The sequence below is a fragment of the Ursus arctos genome, unplaced genomic scaffold, assembly GCF_023065955.2.
Source record: "Ursus arctos isolate Adak ecotype North America unplaced genomic scaffold, UrsArc2.0 scaffold_22, whole genome shotgun sequence".
Classification (NCBI taxonomy): Eukaryota; Metazoa; Chordata; class Mammalia; order Carnivora; family Ursidae; genus Ursus; species Ursus arctos.
The window spans coordinates 10,060,882-10,082,847 of NW_026622897.1; the positions used below are offsets into that span (position 1 = coordinate 10,060,882).

General features: G+C 37.9%; 1 protein-coding gene across 1 annotated transcript in view; it reads left to right on the forward strand.

The window, feature by feature from the left end:
* HTR3B (5-hydroxytryptamine receptor 3B) overlaps nt 1-21,966 on the forward strand; it is a 49,393-nt gene that overhangs the window by 9,486 nt on the left and 17,941 nt on the right. The window contains exons 5-6 of the mRNA XM_026505951.4: nt 2,671-2,771; nt 12,805-12,965. Coding sequence (XP_026361736.2) covers nt 12,924-12,965 — 42 coding nt within the window. The 5' untranslated portion in view covers nt 2,671-2,771; nt 12,805-12,923. The remainder of the gene's footprint in view (nt 1-2,670; nt 2,772-12,804; nt 12,966-21,966) is intronic.

The following is a 21,966-nucleotide window of genomic DNA, read 5'->3' on the forward strand; positions in this document are numbered from 1 at the left end:
TTTGATCTTTTCCTGGGCTGGTGCTATGCAGTATGATCCTCTCTCTCGATGCTGGGCAGCAGCCGTGAGCCGCAGCTCCCAGTCCCAGCACAAGGGTCAACAACTGATCCACTTATAATCACTTTGTACCCATACAGCCATTCTGGTTTTCACTTTCAGTATAGTATTCAATAAATTGCATGAGATCTTAAACACTTTATTATAAACCAGGCTTTGTGTTAGATGATTTTCTCCCACCGTAGGCTAATGTAAGTGTTCCGAGCACATCTAAGGGCAGCTGGGTGAGCTATGCTGTTTGGGAGGTCACGTGTATTCTATGCATTTACCACTTAATGGTATTTTCAACTTATGATGGGTTTATGCGAATGTAGCCCCATCATAAGTCGAGGAAGATCTATACAGTATCTAGAAAAGCATCCCACATTTTAAAATAAACGACTTCTAAATAATCTATGAGGCAAGAAAAATCACAAGAGAAATTAGAAAACATTTAAAACAGAAAAGTAATGAATATACAACATATCAAAATTTGTGCAATGCCACTAATCCAGTGCTTAGAGGAAATACATGGTTTTATTTTATTTTTTTATCTGAGTGTAGTTGACACACAATGTTACATTAGCTTCGCATGTACAGCATAGTGATGCAAGAAATTTATACATTGTGCTACGTTCACCACAAGTTTGGCTATCATCTGTCCCAATACCTCACTATTACAACATCATTAACTATATTCCTTATACCGTGACCTGTTCATTCCCCATAACTGGAGGTCTGTAACTCCCACTCCCCATCACCTTCTTTGCCCAGCCCTCCACCCACGCCCCTCTGGCACCCATCCATTTGTTCTCTGTATTTATAGGTCTGGTTCTGAAAAGCTACATACTGTTGTGGTTCTACCTATGTGATATTCTAGAAAAGGCAGAACTTTCTAAAATTCTATATGGTTTTTAGTAATACTGTTTATGACTTTTCAGAAGTGGAAGACCAAGGCTTTACTTATTTCCACTCTTAGGAAGAAAGTAGGGAAGTTACCCCTTAAAAAGACACTGAGTCACGGAAATTTGGGCGCTCCTAGGGACCAAGAGTTTGGAGAAGCAAAAGTAAGGAAGTAAGCAGGGAGGAATTTGCTGACAGTTGCAAGCAGAGTAGAAATAGATCAGATGGGGTGATGTCGGGGATCCCGAAGAGGAATGTTTAGGGCAAAGAAGGAAGGCTAGTGAATAAAGGTGTGGCATGACTCTGAGGTGGTAGAAACGTGCACAGTAGAGTAAAGCGGGCAGGAGGTTGGCTAGGGTTCTCTGGGGCTGCAGGTGCAGTGGCTGCCACAAGGTGGTGCTCTGATGACATCCACTTTGGTTTCCATGGTGCTTTTCATTCTCCCACTCCTCTCTCAGTCTTTAAGGGCTCTAACTAGAGGTCTGTCACACTACAGCCATAGTCAGCGAGCCTATTATTAGTGCCAAGCCTTCTGCCTGGAGCAGTGACAGTGTAAATTTCAGCAATGGCAGAAAGGGGACAAATACAGCTGTTGTGCATTTTAGAATAATTGCTACAGGCCATTTGGAGACAGCTTTATAGTAATGGCACTTATACAGACTTATACAATATTTCCCTTTTCTGTTTTATTTCCCCCCTCAACACTTTGCAACATGAGTTTGTTAATCCACTCATCTCATGAATCTAGAATTATCTTCTCCCTAATTTTATTTGATTTTTATTTATTTATTTTTTAAAGCAACAGGCATTTATTTGAGCAATTAGAATTGCAAGTAAGAAGACAACAGATTCAGGTAGAAACCTGGGTTCTGTCGGCCCCCCAGTTTTACAAAGGAAGGTACCATCCAGCCTTTTCATACCCTGTTCCTTCTGCTAGGAGCTCCGCTCTCTCTGCCCTTACCTAATTGACTGTCTTTTCCCCACACAAATGCCATTTGTGAAAAAACTCTCCTCACCCCACCCCAAGTCTGGCTCATGTTTTTGCCTCCATTGAACCCCATTCACTCACCAGCTAGCTACTGTTAATCTCATTGCATTCTTATCTATCACCTCTGTTCTAAGTTCTTTGAGCTTTCTTTTTTTTTAAGTTTTTTATTTTATTTTAAAGATTTTATTTATTTATTTATTTGACAGAGAGAGACAGCCAGCGAGAGAGGGAACACAAGCAGGGAGAGTGGGAGAGGAAGAAACAGGCTCCCAGGAGAGCAGGGAGCCCGATGCGGGGTTCAATTCTAGGACCCTGGGATCACTCCCTGAGCTGAAGGCAGACGCTTAACGACTGAGCGACCCAGGCGCCCCTCTTTGAGCTTTCTTATCTTATATTCCCCAGTGTCAGCCACAGTTCCCCACATAGTGAGCAGATGAATGGATAAATAAATAAAACAAGCTCTAACAGATCAAAGTCCTTGCCCCATCTTAAGTACATAGCAGGTTGGAAATATCCAGAAATTTAGACCCAAACCAGAATATCTTCCTGGCTGCTGTGGTTGACCGTGGACTCTACACAGAAAAGTTAAATGGGCCTACATGGAGAGGTCCTGGGTCCTGCTGTGAGCCACAGATCAGGGAAGATTCCCAGAGCCGACACAGCAAGACTTCAAGGCCCATCATCTGTGTGGAAGGCCTGGAAGACATGGACCCCTAAGTCAGACTACCTGCCTTCCATTGCAGTTGAAGCTGTGTCCTGGAGCTGATGTCGTCAGAGGCTTGAAAAGAAGCAGCAAACCTGTGATTCCACGTTCCTCTAGTTTGGGAGGCACATCTCACGCCAGGTAACCTCGAGACCCCTGAATTTGAGGCACCCTCTGAGAGAACCAAAGAGGCATGAACTACCTGTGTTTGTGTCCCATGTTTGTCCTTTGCACTGCTTGCTAGCTGGTTCTGGAGCAAACCAAATAAAAGCAGTCTTGCTCTGAAGATCCCACCCATCCTTTGTGAGTTGGTGGTGAAAGAACAGCATATTGAATTTGGTTGTGAAAAAGCTTGTCCTTTTTGGTGTCCTCTTTCTTGCATAAACCAAACTTCTTTTCTGCCCACTTGTTAATTCTTCCCTCCCTTTCTTTCTTCCATCCTTCTCACATATTTAACGAGTACTAACTAAGTGCCAAGCTCTGTGCTGGAGATACAAAGATGAATAAGGCACAGTGTTCTACCCTCAGGGAATTCACAGGATTCTGGAAGAAATAGGGAAGTAAACAAATAGTCTTAATTAAAAAAAACACAAATAGTCATAATATCCTTGAATAAATTCTGTAACACAGGAGCTCTCTATGAGGCCCTGGAGGTTCAGGGAGTGGCCAAGCACACTAGCAGATGTTCAGGAGCCAGCTGGTGGGAGGAGCCCTAACTGATAGCGGTTGCTGATTTCTAAGTGCAGCAGACCTTCCCATCATGGCTGATTTCAAGCTACTAACGTGATGTCACTGAACACAGAGTTGGGAAGGGATGTACACAGTTGGCTCTTTCGCTGCAGTAAGAGCCAGCTCCAGTATACCAGCATGATTTCACTTTCTAAGACGCTGAGCAGAGAATCCATTCAAGCTGTGCCTGGGTTTCTGACCTACAGAACCATGAGCTCATCAGTGAGTTTTGTTTTCAGCTGCCAAGTGTGTGGTAATTTGTTATGTTGCCATAGAAAACTAAACAGAGCCTATTATACAGATGTGAAAATTAAAGCTTAGAAATGGTAAGCGATTTGACCAAGGCCATAAGCATCTAGGAAGTGATGGAGCTGGGAGGGAAAATGAGATGTGTCAGACTTGAAAGCCTGGAAACTTACTCCCGTGTTCTATGACTTCCCATAGAAAACCATGTCACATAGCCATGAAGGGCCAGAGTTATGGGGGATACTATTCCTCTGTTTGCCCATTCATTCATTCATTCATTCACTCACTCATTTTTAAGGACCAGAAAAAACCTGTGCATTATTATTAAAAATGAAATTCTGAGCCAGAAGAAAATCAAATGTTGAGTGTGGTTTTGGACTTGAAGTGGTGCCCCAGTGGTTACTTTGATATTTATTTCAGAGGATAATGCTATGGAGTAACAGAAATTTCATATGGGACTCTACTCATTGAATATTTGATTTTGGCTAGAGTATCCATTTCTACTTTTCTCCTCCAGCCTGACCAGACGTGCTCAGAAAATTTGGTTTCCCCCGAATATGTACATCTGTCAAAATTCCTGTCAATTTTAGCACAACTGCCAAGGGAGTGAACAAAGAGAGTTCGCCATTAACTTCAAAGAACTTTGTTGGAGAGGAATAAAGATATTTAAGGTCTATTTTGTGAACTAATTGCATTTGCATATTTATGGGATTTACTGATATAGCAGTAATTAAAAACTATTTAGTAGTCTTAAAGGACACATAACTCAGTTGCTGTTTGCATAATAAACACTTCCTTATTATGTTTGCATAATAAACCCTCTCTCCTGCCTTCTTCTAAAAGACAATGGTCCAGCTAAGAGGTGTCATATCTTACTTGGAAATAATGGCGAAACATAGTGCAAGGGCTCATGGGAATGTGGAAAGGGGGGCTACCGAAAGAAATAAATCTCTAGGGCATCTCTTAATGGTAGGCCAGGCCTAACCCTTGTTCAGGAAACAGCAGATTCAAACCTCAGATTAAGTCTTTCTTTTCCCAGCTGATACTTAAGAAGCCTGAATGCTTAGCTCCTGACAATTCCAATTTTTTATTTTAATACACTGATCTGCTTGAAGGACTGCATGAGGTTCATCTCACATTCATCCTTCCTAAAGAGCTGTTTAAGGGTGGGGTGGTGGTAGTGAGATCCTTGAGTGATGGATTAAAGAAACAATGTGAGTAAAAAGTACTGTATTAAGGAAGACGTAGTGAAGAGAAGGGCCATATGCACCCCAATGTTCATAGCAGCAATGTCCACAATAGCTAAATCGTGGAAGGAGCGGAGATGCCCTGCAACAGATGACTGGATTAAGAAGTTGTGGTCCATATATACAATGGAATATTACTCAGCAATCAGAAAGAATGAGTTCTCAACATTTGCTACAACATGGACGGCACTGGAGGAGATAATGCTTAGTGAAATAAGTCAAGCAGAGAAAGACAACTATCATATGATTTCTCTCATCTATGGAACATAAGAACTAGAATGATCAGTAGGGGAAGAAAGGGATAAAGAAAGGGGGGGTAATCAGAAGGGGGAATGAAACATGAGAGACTATGGACTATGAGAAACAAACTGAGGGCTACAGAGGGGAGAGGGGTGGGGGAATGGGATAGACCGGTGATGGGTAGTAAGGAGGGCACATATTGCATGGTGCACTGGGTGTTATACACAACTAATGAATCATCGAGCCTTACATCGAAAACTGGGGATGTACTGTATGGTGACTAAAATAATATAATAAAAAATCATTATTAAGAAAAAAAGTACTGTATTAAGGAGAAGAGACGGTTTTCATGAAAAATTAAAGGTTGAACAGGGAATAGATATCAAATCTAAAGGTACTGAGTAAGCAAACTATATCCAGACAGGACAGTAAGGCCGGAAAAAGAAATATCTGGGCCATCTGGTGATCAAGGGAAGATCAGGAAGCATCTGTATATAAACTATTTTGAAGACAAGTCACTCACACAAAACCTTTCCCATCTTGGCAGAATTCATCAGCCAATAAAGCGCTGTAATGGGCAGGATCACCAGACTGTTGTTAAATTAGCTAATGAAGGTTGTAATGTACCTGAATTACACATCATTAGCAATGGCCTTCCAGTAACAGATGGGCATATGAGGAAGTAAGAAGAAAAGGGAGGGGAGGCATGTCCCAGAAGGTTTGACTTGGAGCCACGGCTTACTAAAATGCGTGGCAAGAATATAATGTTGATCGTCATCTCGATTAAACCTTTGCATAAAGGCAGGCTTCCATGTTGCCTTCCCATGAAAAGTACTGTGTACATGGATAAGCTGCCTGTAGCTTGCCTTTCTCCCGATGGTCAGTGCTGGGACCTTGATGGCCGGATCAGTCCTTGGTGATCTTCTCCATTGCTAAAGCCCATTTATCTGGCCATCCTCTCTAAAGGGTATTTCTCAAACTTTCCATAAATTTGTATCAAATTTCTTCTACCAGATTACATTCCTTTTCTTTTCTGAAATATTTTCCAATACACAGCAAGACTGGAAGAATAGTAGAATGAACCCCCCCAACCATTTGAGAATCAACTGCCAACATGACGCTCTGTCACCTGTGAGTACTTAGTGTGTGATTCTTATAAACAAGAATGTCATGTGGTCTCAATTCCCTCAAAATCAGGGAATTAGCATTGCTACATCATTACCATCTAATCTAGAGGCCCCAGTTTGAGTTTTACGAATTCTCCCCAAGATGTTCTTTGTAACAACAGGATCCAAGCCAGAATCACACATTGCACTGAGTTGTCATGTCTCTCTAATCTACTTTTGTGCAATAACAGTTTCTCGGTCTTTCCTTAACTTTCATAACCTTGACACTCTTGAAAATTATATGCCTGTTTTGTAGAATGTCCCACAACATGGGGTTATCTGGTGTTTCCTCCTGGATAGATTCAAGTTTTGAATTTTTTGCAGGATGATAACAACTGCAGCTGTGTCTTCTCAATTCCTCTTATCTCGTGGCACACAACTCCCATGATTGGTAATGTTAATTTTCATTGTTTGATTAAGGTGTTGTCTGCCAGATTTCTCCATGGAAAGTTTTGTTGTGTTTTTTTTTTAAATCATTGTGATTAATAAGTATCTTGTGTAAGTGTCCTGTTTTTCATCAAACTTCCACCAACTAGTTTTTATCAGATATTGATGTTTCTTGAGTGAATAATTACTATGAAGATTTTAGCATTCCTTCTACATTTATTAGTTGGCATTCTAACTTAAGGAAAAGCCTTTTCTTCTTTCCATTCATTTAGTTAAATCAGCATGGACTTGTGGATTAGTATTTTATTTAGTGGGTTATAATTCTTCACTGTCATTATTGATTTTGATGTTCAGATTGTCCCAGATTTGGCAGTGGGAGACCCTTCAAGCTGATTATGTCCTTTTGTCTATGTTCCTATTATTCTTTTTAGCACTTCTTTACTTTGTGATGTAACGAGATGTTCTAGGCTCTTCTTACACTTCTCCTGTCCAGCACTGAAATTGGTCATTTCTCCATTTCTTCCTTTTAGGTAGGTATGTTATTTAGAAACAAAGCTCTGCATGTTGGGTGTACTCATTGTTACTGGGTTGTCTCTCCCTCCAAACCCACTGATGGATAGAGCTCGGGATGTATGTTTGTAAGGACATGTGTACACATATATTTACATCTGTGTTTACTTCCATTTTTAGCTAAACATGTATTGAAAACCATGAGTTCATACTCATACCTCCAAAACCAACTCAACACCACAGGGTTTGTTCTAGTTTTCTCTGTTTCCATATTTGTAACTCCTGTCACCAACAGTAGGACACCAAACAGGTTACATTTTATTGGTAGATGAAAATTAAGATGAGAGTTCATAGATTCTAAGCAAAAGGACCGAATAATTAGGAGGACAGGGATCAGGTAGGTACTTTTCCCCTCAATTTGCTCTGTGAAACTCATCTCAGTCCTGTGCCTTTACAATCCCATTATAGTAAAAAGCAGACAGATGTTGGAAATGGTATGAAATTTAGTTTTTGTTTCTAGAGTATGTAGGGGTCTACCAATGGCAGATAGGGTTATATAGAACCATGCCTCTTTTTCCTTAATAATGAAGAATGGATGGGTACTTAATCAAAAAGTGAAAGAATAGTTTTATCGAATGATGTTAAACTTTAGTAGTTCTCATTTTCAATAAGCCTGGAAGCATCCTCTCATACGTAGTTACTTTCTGAATTGTATGCAGTGACAATTGAAGAAGCACTCCCATTTATCAAAAATCAATGTTTCTTTTAATTAAAGGGGCTTAGGAAAAACAAAAAGCACTTTTCCCACCGTATTTGTTAGCCGTTGTCTTCATTAGACAATACCAGGTTTCCATTAGCTTTGTGTAATTCTAGAGCTCAATAACCACTGTCAGATGCTGAAGATGTAGCTGCATAAGTCTGATTTAGAACAGCTATTTAGATCTCAATTATTAATGAAATTAGTGTCCTGAATGTCAGCAAGAGCACTGCCTTAGGTAAAGGCTGTAAAGGAAATCATATTAGTGTGGAATTTCCTCTCCTTAGGGGCTCCTCTTAGATTACATTATTCACTTAGTGATCTCCTGTCAGGGAAATTGAAATGTTGGCCATGATCTGATCCTGGGGCAGAACCAAATGGAGAAGTTAAGGGGTATGGCAGTGGCATCGATTCCAAAACATTTGTGTGGTGCTGGCATTGCCTTTGGTTCTGTTTAATGTTTACAAAATAGCGCCAGCAAGGACAGCACACACTGGCCAACAGAGAAGAACAGCGTGAAGAGGAGACCCTTTAGGAAAAACTGAGTGGTGGTCCATCCGATAGGCAAGTTTGCATTTCTTCTCTTTGTGCCAAGCCCAGGGACACTGGCAGGTGCCATGGCTCCTCTGTGGCCCTTCATCCTGGTGGCTGCCTCAGGTGGGTCCTTCTAATGATTTCATTTTAGGCATTGAATGTTAACTCTTAGAAGCTAGAGCCAATATTTTTCTACCTTGTGCTGTATAACTCCTTATAAGTGTTTGTTTTTATTTACCAGCTGATATATATATATATATATATATATATATATATATATATATATATAAACAGTCACACAGTGGGGCTTTTTACGCACAGCTGAAAATATGCTGGAAATGTTATCATTGTTTCATAAATCTCTGCTTCTCTAGAAATCAAGCTCTCTTTGTGGCAATTTAAACTGATAGTTCGGGGCATTCTTTTTCAGATTTGCTTTTATGTCTGAATAATAGATTTTTATTATCCAAAATAGTCTTGGCTTCGTTATATGCTTTCAGTAGCCCAGAGAAAGAGTCTCTTAGATGCAGCGTGGCTATAGACACCTGGATATCATTTTGGTATCAGGGGTTTCACCCAGCCATACAAAGTCTGTAAAGATAATGAATAGATCTCTAGAAACAAGTACTAGAAACTTGCATGTTTTGAGTGTACAATTCCCCTTAAAATACTTTAAAAATTAAAATATTTTTCTGAATTTCTAGAACTAAACTTTTGTGATGCAAGTATTAACTCCACTGAATTGGGCCATTTGCGTTAAGATCCAATTGATTCTTAAAATAACACACATAGATCAAGAATATATGTTTATGCTGGTGTTCCCTCAAATCCCCAATTTCTTGAGGGGGTCTCCTAGAGCTCATATCTAGGAGTTTCCATGTTTTAAAATATAACTGGAAGTGGAATGAGTCAATTATGGAGATGAGGAAGGAATTTGGTAGCCCAGCAGCTGGAAATTATTTTTTATTGGGTGGAGAAGAAAAATAACCACTTATCATTAAAGCAGGAAAATCCTGAATGTTGAACTTAAAGGATAAAAGCATATCTTAATTATAAAAATGAAAATAGGAAATTTCATTAGATGCCAAATGGGTTTCTTAGCAGAAAATAATTGTGAACATTAAGCTTAGTAAGATAAAATAGAAAAATAAAGGTAAGGAAAAGGAAGGAATTCTTCTTAATGATGTGTCTTTTTAATGTTTTGTATTATGGTTGATTTTTGTTCTAAATGTGACAGAAAGTGTGTTTTAATGGTGTCTAGTAATCAGTGCTTGACCATAAATTATACTGGGGACATGTGTTGCCGAAAAATCTGTCCTTTGGAATTTTTGCTGGGTTAATATCAAGATGATTTGTAAATACAAGAGCACTAAACGAACCACCGATTCAAGGCCGCTGCTTGAAGGTAGTGTTCTGGGCAAGAGGCCTAGATTAGGAGACCTGTTTAGTTCCTACTGCACTACTCACCAGCCATGTGACCCTGAACAAGCCAATTAATCTCTTAGAATTTCAGTTTTCCTGTTAGTTAAATGTTTATTTTGTATATCGTGAAGATCGAATAAGATAGCATTGTGAAATTATAAGGTGCAAAGCAAATATAAGATATTTTTGACCTGAAAACACACATACACAGAAAATAACAATAGGCTGTTTCAGCCCAGTGATGTAGACCATGCAACACGTGAGTCTTCCTTTTGAAGGGCTGCTCACTGCTGTCCCTAGTATTCTCAGGGGGCCGGATCGGTATCGTGTCATGATCAAGAGCTTGGGCTTTGGATCCAGATCAGTCATGTTTAAATTCCAGCCTCTTCATTTGCAAGCTGTAGGACTTTGCGTGGCACTAACCTCACTAAGCCTGTTGTCCCTCACCTGGAGTGAAGTGACCCCTCTGAGGGCTGGAGAGTACCCGTCTCATAAGGCTGTTGTAAAAGCCAAATGAGATAATTCATGTAAAATGCTCTTAGCCCAGTGCCTGGCACACAGCACGTATTCAGCCAGATTTGGTAATTCAATAGACCACACACCTTAATCTCAATCTCCTTGTAACTTCTCAGATATATGTGTAACTCTTTTTTAATCCTGAAGATGACATACTCACTAAAGCGAGAACAGCTCTTTTCATCAGAGTGCCCAGAACTCTTTGCCATAGAATTCGTTAAAACAAGGAAAACAAAGGAATAATTCTATTGTATTCTTATTTTAAAAAAAATCTCTCTTCAGCTGAAAGTGCTTCATAGCTCAGTCCCTGACACATTCTACTTCCCAGAAATCTTACAAGTGAATTATTTGGAGCCAATTATTAGCATCCATAGAGGCAGTGCTAACGAGGAATCTTTCCTGGGTCTGTGGATAGCTTCCATCAGTGTCTGTTGAAACATCACTGAACTGTGAGTCATTTAGTGCTTGTGTGAATGTCACATTAGCTTTCAAGGGGCATAATTTACTGTTAATTAATGGTCACTTAAATCCTTAATCTCTCTCCTGTAATTGATCTTTCTCCTCAGGCAAATTCGCATTCATAGTAGAAATGTAATTTATTATTTCTTCCCATTTTAAACAAAGAACTCTTTACCCTTATAGTTTATTTAAGCATACTTTCATTTCCTTCTTATTTTTCCTCCTACCATTGCTTGTTTCTCTGTTGTTCCTTGTTCTAGATTCCAGAACTTTCTCTTTTTACCCAAAGACTTTGACATGTTCTGGAAAATATGTTTATCCATAGGGGACATACGGATTGTTTCCTAGAAAAGATAGCAGAAGGGAATTTGAGTCTTTATGAGCAGAGGGTATAGAGAAAACATTCATTTCGCAGAATTATGTTTTAACTCTGACTCAGATAGTTTCCTGTATCAAAACATGCACATTTCAGTGTTTCCCCAACTGGGACTTAAATTGGGAGCTTCCAAGCGAGGTGAAAGTGAAGTTGCCCAGAGCGAAGTTCACAGGAAAAGCACCAGACCAGCCTTGCTTTGTGCTCCTGACTTCTCTCCCCTGGGGTACACCAGCAAGAAGTGGTCTCAGGTGGAGATTCACAGCACATTTTTTGACAATCACAGTTCACAAAAACCCTAAAAATGATGCCTGATGCAAGCCACCTACCTTAGTCCTGCATGCCTGAATAAGCGGATGCCATTTTAGACATCTTCTTGGGTGAATAGTTAGGGAGTTAAAATGCTCATTAGCTTCACAGTTCTGGTGGTAATGAAAGTGATTATTCCACTGCCCACGATGAGTCTGCAATTGCACCTCCAGTGTCGTTGTTAGCATTTTGGTCACACTGACATTGATAAATCATAGAAATTGCTGCCTGTGGCGGCAGGTGACACGACATCATTCATAAAGAAATGGGTATAAACAGGACTGTCGCACAGGGAAAAGATATCTCATTTACAGTTTCGTGCTGGATCCCACATACCTTCAGCAGCTCATCAAAATAGCCATCAAACCCGCAGAGAGGTGAGGTGAATTCACGCACAGGACACTACAGATAGATTTCACTCACGCACTGTGGCGGGAGGTGTGCAGTTTGCTTCAGTCCAATGACTTAGCGAAGCTTTGAATCCCCCAGGAGCTGGCAAAGCTTGTGAGCAAAATATCTTTTTGCAATTCAGAGGAAACCCTCACAAATTTGTCGCTTCCAATTGTTGGTGCTCATTTCTCTTGCTTCTTTTCTCCTACCTCCCCTGCCTCAACACTGATCACTGCTCCTCTACAAATCAGGATTCCCAGGCCATAAAAAATGGTTGTTCTCTGGAACCAGAAAGAATTTTCCCAAAACGAAGATCTCATTTTCTGACAAGTGTGTTTTATTTAAAGACAGCTGAGTGAGAAAAGAGATTTTTTTTTTGAGAAGGAAAGTATGAATTGGAATCTAATTAATCCCATTATTTAGGAATCCACACAGATCTTTGGGTTCACTGGTTTGTCCGTGTTTCTGCTTGGATTTCCTATTTAACTGTTGAATTACAAATGGAAAAATCCAAGGAGGAGATCACTTTTGACTAAGCGTATAGGAAGGTTTTTTCTGTGTAACGGAGGGGCGTGATACAGGAATAAAAGATTCTGTCTCCAAGATGCATGATTGCTGTGAAAACAGAATTGTAGGTGCAGTTAGGATCCTTGGAGAGTGGGTTGGTTTATTTATCTTTACAATGAGCTGTCCCTATTGGGCAGTGAGGTCATCAGCTTACTTTAAATAAGTCTGCCAAAAGGCCCACCAGCTGGCTGTGAACTTCAGAGTGGGGTAGCTGAAAACCGTGTTCTGCTAGGAGCCACCAAGTCCTGAACAGTCTGAGATCTCCTCAAGATGCGAAGCTCCTCTTATTATCGTCCTCACAATGACAAGTATTGTTTTTCAGAAATCCTAGCCATAGATACGCCTCGTCCCAGGAATCCTGCTCTGTATCGTCTCACCAAGCAGCTATTACGGAAATATCACAAGGCAGTGAGGCCAGTTCACCACTGGACTGAGGCCACCATGGTGTATCTGGATGTGTTTGTCCACGCCGTACTGGATGTGGTAAGGACCATCTTACCCTTTCCGATTCCTGTTACCCTTTTTTGTAAAACTACCTGCTGTTTGTGCAGGAGCCTAGCTGAGCTGGTGGGGAAGTTGTACTAGACTCATGTTAGCAGTGAGCATGAGGTAAAACGTTTGTTAGGCAAATCATGCTTTCTAGTCCCCGACTTGCGATGTGAGAGGCAGATCATCTAGAAATAGGAGTTTCATGGAATTAAGAGGCTTTAAAAATTGTGGTCATAGATCACTGTACATATTTTATGAGTTTGCTGAAACCAAAAAATGGTCACAGGTATTTTTTTCCCATGGCTCACATTTCTCAGCGATAGTAGATTTAAGAAAAACATCTACCACTTATTGTCTGAAATTGAGAAAAAGAAAAAAAAGTGTCCTGGTGTTTGAATTTATACCCAAGGTGTTTGCTAGGGGTGGTGAGGGAAGATTTGTTTATAAAGCTATCTTCTATATCTAGAAAGTGGGTTGCTGTGGGAATTAAGTGAGAAAATTCATGGAAGGCAGTTAGCAGAGGTCTGAATATTCTGTCTGCAAAGGATGGCTTATCCTTGCTTCCTCTTTCTCCTTTTTTCTTAATCACAAAGTCTTCAGTATCAATAGGTCCCAGATTTATTTTGATTTTTTTAAGAGCAGACTTCACTGAACTTGTTAGTGTAGTTCAATATTTTTTTCAATTTACTTTTCAAAACTTTTCTAATTGAGGTATAACATACATATGTTGAAATACACCGATCTTGAGTATACAGTCTGATGAGTTTTGATAACTGGGTACACCCATGGAATCCACACCCCTATCAATATAACAAATATTTCCATCACCTCAGGAAGGCCCCGCATTGACTTTTTAGCCAATCCCCATCTCTCCATCCACAGAGACAATCTCTGTTCCGATTGCTTTCATCATAGATTATTTTTCCCATTTCTAGAATTTCATATGAATGAAATTTTATTGTGTGCCCTCTATTGTGTCTGGATTTTTCATTCAGCCTCATGTTTTTGGGTTCACTTATGTTGTGTTTATCAGTAGTTTTTCTTTTTTATTGATGTTATTTATTTTATTTGGTTATGGTTATACCATGATTTGTTTATCCATTCTTTGTTTTTTTAGGGAGAGAGCACAAGAGCAAGCAGGGGTTTGGGGGCAGGTGGAGAGGCAGAGGGAGAGGGAGATAGAGAATCTTAAGCAGGCTCTATGCTCAGCGCAGAGCCCAACACGGGGCTGAGTCTCACAACCCTGAAATCATGACCTAAGCCAAAATTAGGAGTTGGACACTTAACCCACTGAGCCACTCAGGTGTCCCTGTTTATCCATTCTTATGTTGATAGGCGTTTGGGTTGTTTCCAGTGTTGGGATATTATTAATAAAGCTGCTATGAACATTCCTATACAAATCTTTTTATGTAAGTGTTTTTATTTCTCTTGGGTAAAATCTAGAAGTGGACTAACTGGCTCAGACAGGTGTATCCTTATGGAGAAACTGCCAGACTGATTTTCAAAGTGGTTGTATATTTTACACTTCCACGAGTCAGCTATGAGAGTTCCCATCACTCCACATTCTCATCCATATTTGGTGTTATCAGCCTTAATTTCAGCCATTCTGTTGAGGCTGTAATGGTATTTCATTGAGGTTTTACTTTAATTTCACTGATGGCTAGTGCCCAGGAATTCTTTTTCATGTGCTTATTGGCTACCTACATACCTTTCTTTGTGAAGTACCTTTTTAAGTCTTTTTTTTTATTGGGTTGTTGGTCTTTTTATTATAGACTTATAGGCATTGTTTATATATTGTCATATTTATACATTGCAAATATTTATTACCAATCTCTGGCTTGTCTACTAATTCTCTTAATGAATCTTATGATGAACAGAGATTTTAAAATTTAATGAAGTCCATTGTATATCAATTCTTTAGTTGTGGTTAGTGTTTTCTGTATACTAAGACACCTTTGATACTCCGAAGTTCACAGAAGTATTTTCCTGTATTTTCTGTCAGAAGATTTATAGTTTATAGCTCCCTAGATTTAGTCCTATGATCTACTAAGAATTAATCTTTATGATGTTGTGAGGTATGGGTCAAAGTTTTTGTTGTCTTTGTGTTTTATTTTGGTTTGGTTTTTTGCATTCAGACAGAAGTTGAAAAGTCTTTCCTTTCACCCCTTGAATTGCTTGGTGCCTTGGTTGAAAATTAAGTCGACTGATAAGTGTTGGGCTATTTCTCTTGAAATCAGGCAGTGTAAGTCCTTTGCATTTCTACATAAATTTTATAATCAGCTTGTCAGTTTCTATTTTTTAAAAAAACTGCTGGGAGTTTGTTTAGAATGGTATGGGATCTGCAGAGTAATTTAGGGGAGAATTGACATTTAATAATATTGAATATTCCCGTTCTTGAATATGTTATGTCTCTCCATTTATTTAGGTCTTCAGCAGTGTTTTATAATTTTCAATGTAGAAGCTTTATGCACATTTCTATTAAATGTATCCCAAAGTATTTTTGACGCTGCTATAAATATTACTTGAAATTTTTTATTTTCTACTTATTATTATAGAGAAATATTAATTTTGCATGTTTACTTTGTGTACTGTGGTCTTGCTAAATTCACTTCTTAATTTTAGCAGTTTTTTTGTAGATGAATATTGTCTACTTATGCAATCATGTCACCTGCAGATAGTTTTACTTCTTCCTTTCTAATCTATTTATACTCTTTATTTTTTCATTGTCATGTTGTATTGCCTAGGACTCCTTCTACAATTTAACAGAAATAGTGAGAGCAGACATCCTTGTTTAGTTCCATTCTTAGGGGAAAAATTTTCACCCTTAGGTATGATGTTAGCTGTAGCTTTTTTATCAATGTTCTTTATGAGGTTGAGGAAGTTCCTTCCTATTTCTTGTACACTAAGAGTTTTGTTTTTTTTAAATCATGAATGTATATGGAATTACATCTAATGTTTTTTCTCCATCTATTTGGATGATCAGATAATTTTTCTGTTTTATGTAGTTAATAGGGTAAATTATTTTGATTGATTTTCAAATTTTAAAACGTTCTTGCATTCCTAGGATAAACCCCATTTAATCTTAATATACAATCCTTTTTATATATTTCTTTATTTAAATACCTACTTAATACAGATTGCATCTATGTTAATGAAGAGTATTGGGCAATAGCTTTTATTTCTTGTAATGTACATGTCTCATTTTGGTATCAGGATTATGTTGACCTTAAAAAACTGTTAAAATGTCTTCCCTCTTCAGTTTCCTGAAGGAGTTGTGTAATATGGATATTTTTCTTTCTTAATATTTGATAGAATTCACCAATAAAGCCATCAAGGATTGGAGTTTTCTGGGTGAGAAGATACTCAAATGTGAATTCAATTTCATTAACATGTATAAGGATGTTCAAATTTTCTATTTCTTCTTGTGTTGCTTTTAATAATTTGTGTTTTTCAAGAAATTTATCTATTCATCTAATTTGTCAAATTTGTTTATAATATTGCCTTTTTCATCCTCATGTGGGTAAATTGTGTTCTCTCTTATTTTCCCTTGACCAATACTGTGAAAGTTTTATCAATTTTACTTATTTTTTTCAAAGAACCAAATACTCATTTTGAATTTTATCTGTTGTTTATTTCACTGGTATCTGCTTTTATCTTTATTTAATTTCTTTCTTTTAATTTGTTCTTCTTTACCTACTTTCTTAAAGTGAAAGCTAAGATCATTGATTTTAAACATTTTTCTTTCTAATTTCAGCATTTATACTGTAAATTTCCCTCTAAGTGCTGCTTTAACTGTATCCTACAAAATTTTGAAGCATTTAAAATTGAGACATAAATTACATCAAATGAAACATCTTTTTAAAGCTTCCCCCTCTCCCCAACACTTGGCCACCAGTGATCTTATCTTTCTCACTATAGTTTTATATGGCTTTCGAGAAAGGCATATAAATAGAATCCTATGGTATTTTACCCTGTTTTGGCTTCTTGCGTGTAGTAAAATGCCTTGGAGATCACGCATGTTTTGCTCTAGAGTCAGTAGCATTCCATTGTGCAGGTGTGTGTACTGCAATTGGTTTATCTGTTTACCAGGTGTTGGACAAGTGGGTTATTTCCAGTGTGGTGAAATCATGAGTAAAGCCACTATACACAATTGCATATGTTTTCACTTCTCTTGGATAAATTAGATGTGGGATTGCTGAGTTGTATGATAAGCCTGTGTTTAACTTTATAAGATACTGCCAAACTGTTTCCTATAGTGGTTGTGTCATTTTGCATTCCACCACAATGCATGAGAGTTTCAGTTCCTCCACATGATTGTCAGCACTTGATATTGTCAGTCTTTCTAAATTTTAACCATTCTGGTAGATTTGTGGTGATAGCGCACTGTAGTTTTTAACTTTCGTTTCACCAAAGACTGATGACATTGTCTATCTTTTTGTGTGGTAATTTGCCAATTGATGTCTTTTTTGGTAAAGTGCTCAAATCTTTTACCCATTTTAAAAACAGTGTTGTTTATTATCTTACTGAGTTGCAGGAGTTCTTTATATATTTTGGATCTATTTCTGGGCTCTATTCTATCCAATTAATGTTTCTCCTGACACCAGCACACTGTCTCAATTACTGCAACATTACAGAAGTCTTGAAATTAGAGTATGTCTTCCAACCTTATTGTTCTGTTTCAAAATCATTTTGACCCTTCTAGGTCCTTTGCATTTCCATATAAACTTTAGAATCAATTTCTATTTTAAAAAAGTGCTGGAATTTTTATCGGGATTACATTGAATCTATAGATCAATTTGAGAAGAATCAACATTTTAATAATAGTCTTGCAATCCATGAGCACATTTTATCTATCCATTTATTTAGTTCTTTAATTTCTCCGAGTAATATTTTGTAGTTGTCAGTGTTTTACACATATTTGGTTAAATGTGTCCCTAAGTATTTCACATTTTTGGGACTATTATAAATGGTATTTTAAAATGAATCTGTTTGCGGCTAGCATACAAAAATACAGTTGATTTGTATGTACTGACCTTGGATCCTGTGACCTTACCATCTCTTATTAGTTTTATAGGACTTTTTGTAGATTCTTTCAGATGTTCTATGCAGAAGATCATGTTGTCTGTGAATAAAGACAGTTTGCTTCTTTATCTCTATTCTTTATACCTGTATTTCCTTTTATTGTCTGTTGGACTGGCTTGAACCTCCAGTACAATGTTAAATAGAAGGGTGTACTATTCCATAAATATAAATTTGATAAATGTGTTTGATAGTATAATTAAAATCTTCTCTAACTTTTAAAATTTTTGTTGTTCTATTAATTTCATAGTGAGGAGTGTTAAAATCCCCAACTATAACTGTGCTTTGTCTATTTCTCTGCTCTGTTATTAGGTGAGTATACATTTAGAATTACATGTCTTCTTGAAACAGATCCTTTTATCATTATGAAATACCCCTCCTCGTGTCTGGTAATATCCTTTTCTTAAAGTTTTTCTCTTGCTTCTTGCATGGTGTATGTTTTGCCATCCTTTTATTTTCAGTTTTTCTGTGTGACATTGTATTCAAGGTCATTTCCTGGAGGCAGCATATAGTTGGGTCTTGCTTTTATTTAACTTTTATTTTGAAATAATTATAAATTTACAGGAATTTGCAAATAAATTGACAAGGAAGTTCTGTGCACCCTTTACCCAGTGTCTAAGATGTTAATCTTAGGCAAATATAGTATAGTTCCAGTACTAGAACATTGACATTGGTTGAATCCATAGAACTTACTCGGATTTCTCCAGTTTTACATATATTTGTGTGTGTGTGTGTGTGTGTGTAACTTTGTCACATCTGTAGCTTTGTTACCACTGCTACCACACATCAAGCTGCCTGGTTCTGCCCTTTTATAGCCAAACCCATGTTCCTGCCACCTATCCCTAACTACTGGCAACCAATAAATCTCTCCTCCATCTTTGTAATTGTGTTATTTTGAGAATGTTGTATACATGCAAGCATACAGTATGTAACCTTTGAGAAGGCTTTTTCATTCAATATAATTCCTTTCAGGTTTACCCATGTTGTGCATATCACCCACGTTTTTATTGTTGAGTAGTATTCCGGGGCATTGCTTCTTTTAACCTGTTGATTTATGCATTTTAATTGAAGCATCTCGTCCATTTACTAAAACCATCTTGCTATTTGTTTTCCAGTTATCCCATCTTTGTTGTTGTTGTTGTTCTCCTTCTTTTCCTTTTATCCTGCCTTACTTTAAATAAATTAAACTTTTTTTTTAGATATTTTACTTCAGTTCTTCTGTTGGCTTTTTAGCTTCCTTCTGTATTATTTTTTAGATGTTATTTTAGGGATTTCCATATCCATCATTCACTTAACACAGTGTACTTAGAATTAATGTTATTATCTTTCACATAAACTGTACAAATCTTACAACAGTAAAATTCCATTTCCCTGCTCTACTGTCCTTTGTACTACTTTTGTCTTCAATTTTACATTTACATACATAATCTACCCCATGATATGTTATTATTTTAATGTATTTTGTTAAAATAACTTAATAATTTCTCTTTATTTATTTAAACGGAGATATTTTTCTATGTAATATCCTAATGCTGTGCAGTGAATCATAGATTCTGGTTTTTTGACTGAGAATTAGGCATTGTAACTGATTAAAAAAATAATTTGAAACTAAAAGTATAATTGATATAACAGGGTTTAAATTATTATTATTTTTTGTCTGATGCAAGTTATTTTAAAGACTTATTTATTCATTTGAGAGAGAGAGAGCGAGCGTGTGTTTGCAAACAGGGGGAGGGGCAGGAAGAGAAGATGAGAGAGAATCCTCAAGTAGACTGCCTGCTGAGCTCGGAGCCCGACATAGGGCTCCACCCCGAGATCATGACCTGAGGTGAAATCAAGAGCCAGTGACTAAACCAACTGAGCCACCCAGGCGCCCCACAAATTATTTTAACAGCACTTTCCTCCAGCTCAGATAAATCCCTAATGATTTTCTTTTCTAAACAGGAACATTTAAATGATACACAAAAAAATCTCAGTTTTCGCAGAAGGACTAGATCTAAGATCCTAGAAAATATTTAAATAAATGCCAGGAAATATCCACCCCTACTCCAAAGGCCTGGTCTTACATAAAGCTTCAACAGAAAACTCCCTTAAATTTCCTCTGTAATTGGATATTGAACTAAAATTTTTGAGGGTTAATTTCCTGGGGCAATATCTTCACATTCTTAAGGAATATTAGTCCTTGCTAGTTGTCAGTGGGTTATCATGACTGCATTGTTTATCAGACATTGTACAATGGGAATAGCATGATTTGGATAAAGACACATGATATGAGCCACGTCATGCAAAACCTCAGGACACGCGTATAATCACCTTTGAGTAAGGAAATCACACTGCCTTCAGGCCTATCCTCATCCTCCCGCATTGTCCTTCATATTGATTAAGATAAAGTAGAATTGCTCAGGCTTTCCTTCAGAGGATTATGGAGATAAATATAGAAAAGGAGTAAAGTTTCTATGTTAATATTTTTCCCTTTGAGCAACTATATCAAATTGAAATTTTTTATCTGTTTCTTTCTATCCTGATGAAAGAAAATAAAACCAGATTCCTTATGGTAGTTAAGGAGAACACCATTATTATTTCAAAGACACGTTTTCTTCACTGGTGTGGAATATACACATTTTTTACTAGAATACGTTAGACAGTAATACTGTCATACTGGATTTGGCAGACTTTCCTTCAGAAATCTGGAAAAATCTCCAATTCCATCCCTCTAGTTTTATCCCTGTCTACTTCCTTAGCCTTATCCCCTCAATACTACAATGAAACCAATCCCTCTTTGTCTCCTGCCTGTATGCTGTTTCCTCCACTGAATGTCTGTCTTCATTCTCTATCTGCAAATATTACAGTCCTTCAACTCTCAGCTCCCGAAAGAGAATTCCCTCAAATCTGCAAGCTGACAGCAATGTCTCCTTCCTTTAAATCCACTGACGTCTATATATTTCTTAACACACAGAGTTGTTTGTTAAAATGTCACCTACCCTAATTTATTAATAAGCTGCTTGAGGGAAGGGCTTGCTTACTCATGTTCATATTTCCCACAATATGCAGCGCAGCGCATCCTCAAAGATACTGCCTAGATGTCTGTCAAGCAATTAGTTAAGATAGTCTGATTTGCTTTGCAAACGTCTCTAGTACATTCAGCAGGGCTAAGCCTAAAGTTCATTGTGGAGGCAGGGCCAGCTTTGAAGGACTTGATGAAATCGGGCACAGAATCGGACAAGGACACCCCCCGCATGAATAGATAACTTGTTGGGTGCATCTGCCAGCCGCTGAGCTGTTGGCAACTTTTGTCTGGAGTGAGGAGCTTTTGGCCCACCACGGCACCTTGCTTCCATTATAATGTTTTGCCTCCTGTTTTGTTTATATGAAAGACTACAGTCTTGTCTTAGAATTTCTGGGTATTATGAGTACCTTGGGGAAATCTGATTATAGAGATAGTCTACTCAACAGTGAAGAGTTTCAATTTGTTTCTATTGAGTTTTGTCAATTCCGAATCCCAGATACCTTTGTATTCCAGTCCATTGACTAGAGCCTCCCAGCCAGACGTTGAGGCATCTGTTTCTATAGTCTTCGGAACTGGGAAAGATAAATAAGAATGTGCGGGAATTATCTGTATATTTGCTAACCACCAATTTAGATCTAAATAGACTCCCTCTGTTAGGAAGACTAATGAATTCCAATTCTGTGAAATATCCTTTGCTTTTAACAAGCGAGATGGAAGGTATCTAAAGAAAAAAGAGAGAGAGAGAGAGAGAGAGAGAGATACACAGAGGGAAAAGCTGTGAATAATGCCACCAGAGAACCAATTATGTTCACCAGCTGGCATTGAGAAACTTGTTTCCTTTGACAAAAAAAAAAAAAAAAAAAGGATTTCAGTTTTAGCCTCAAACTCCTTTTTGACATTGTGTTCTTA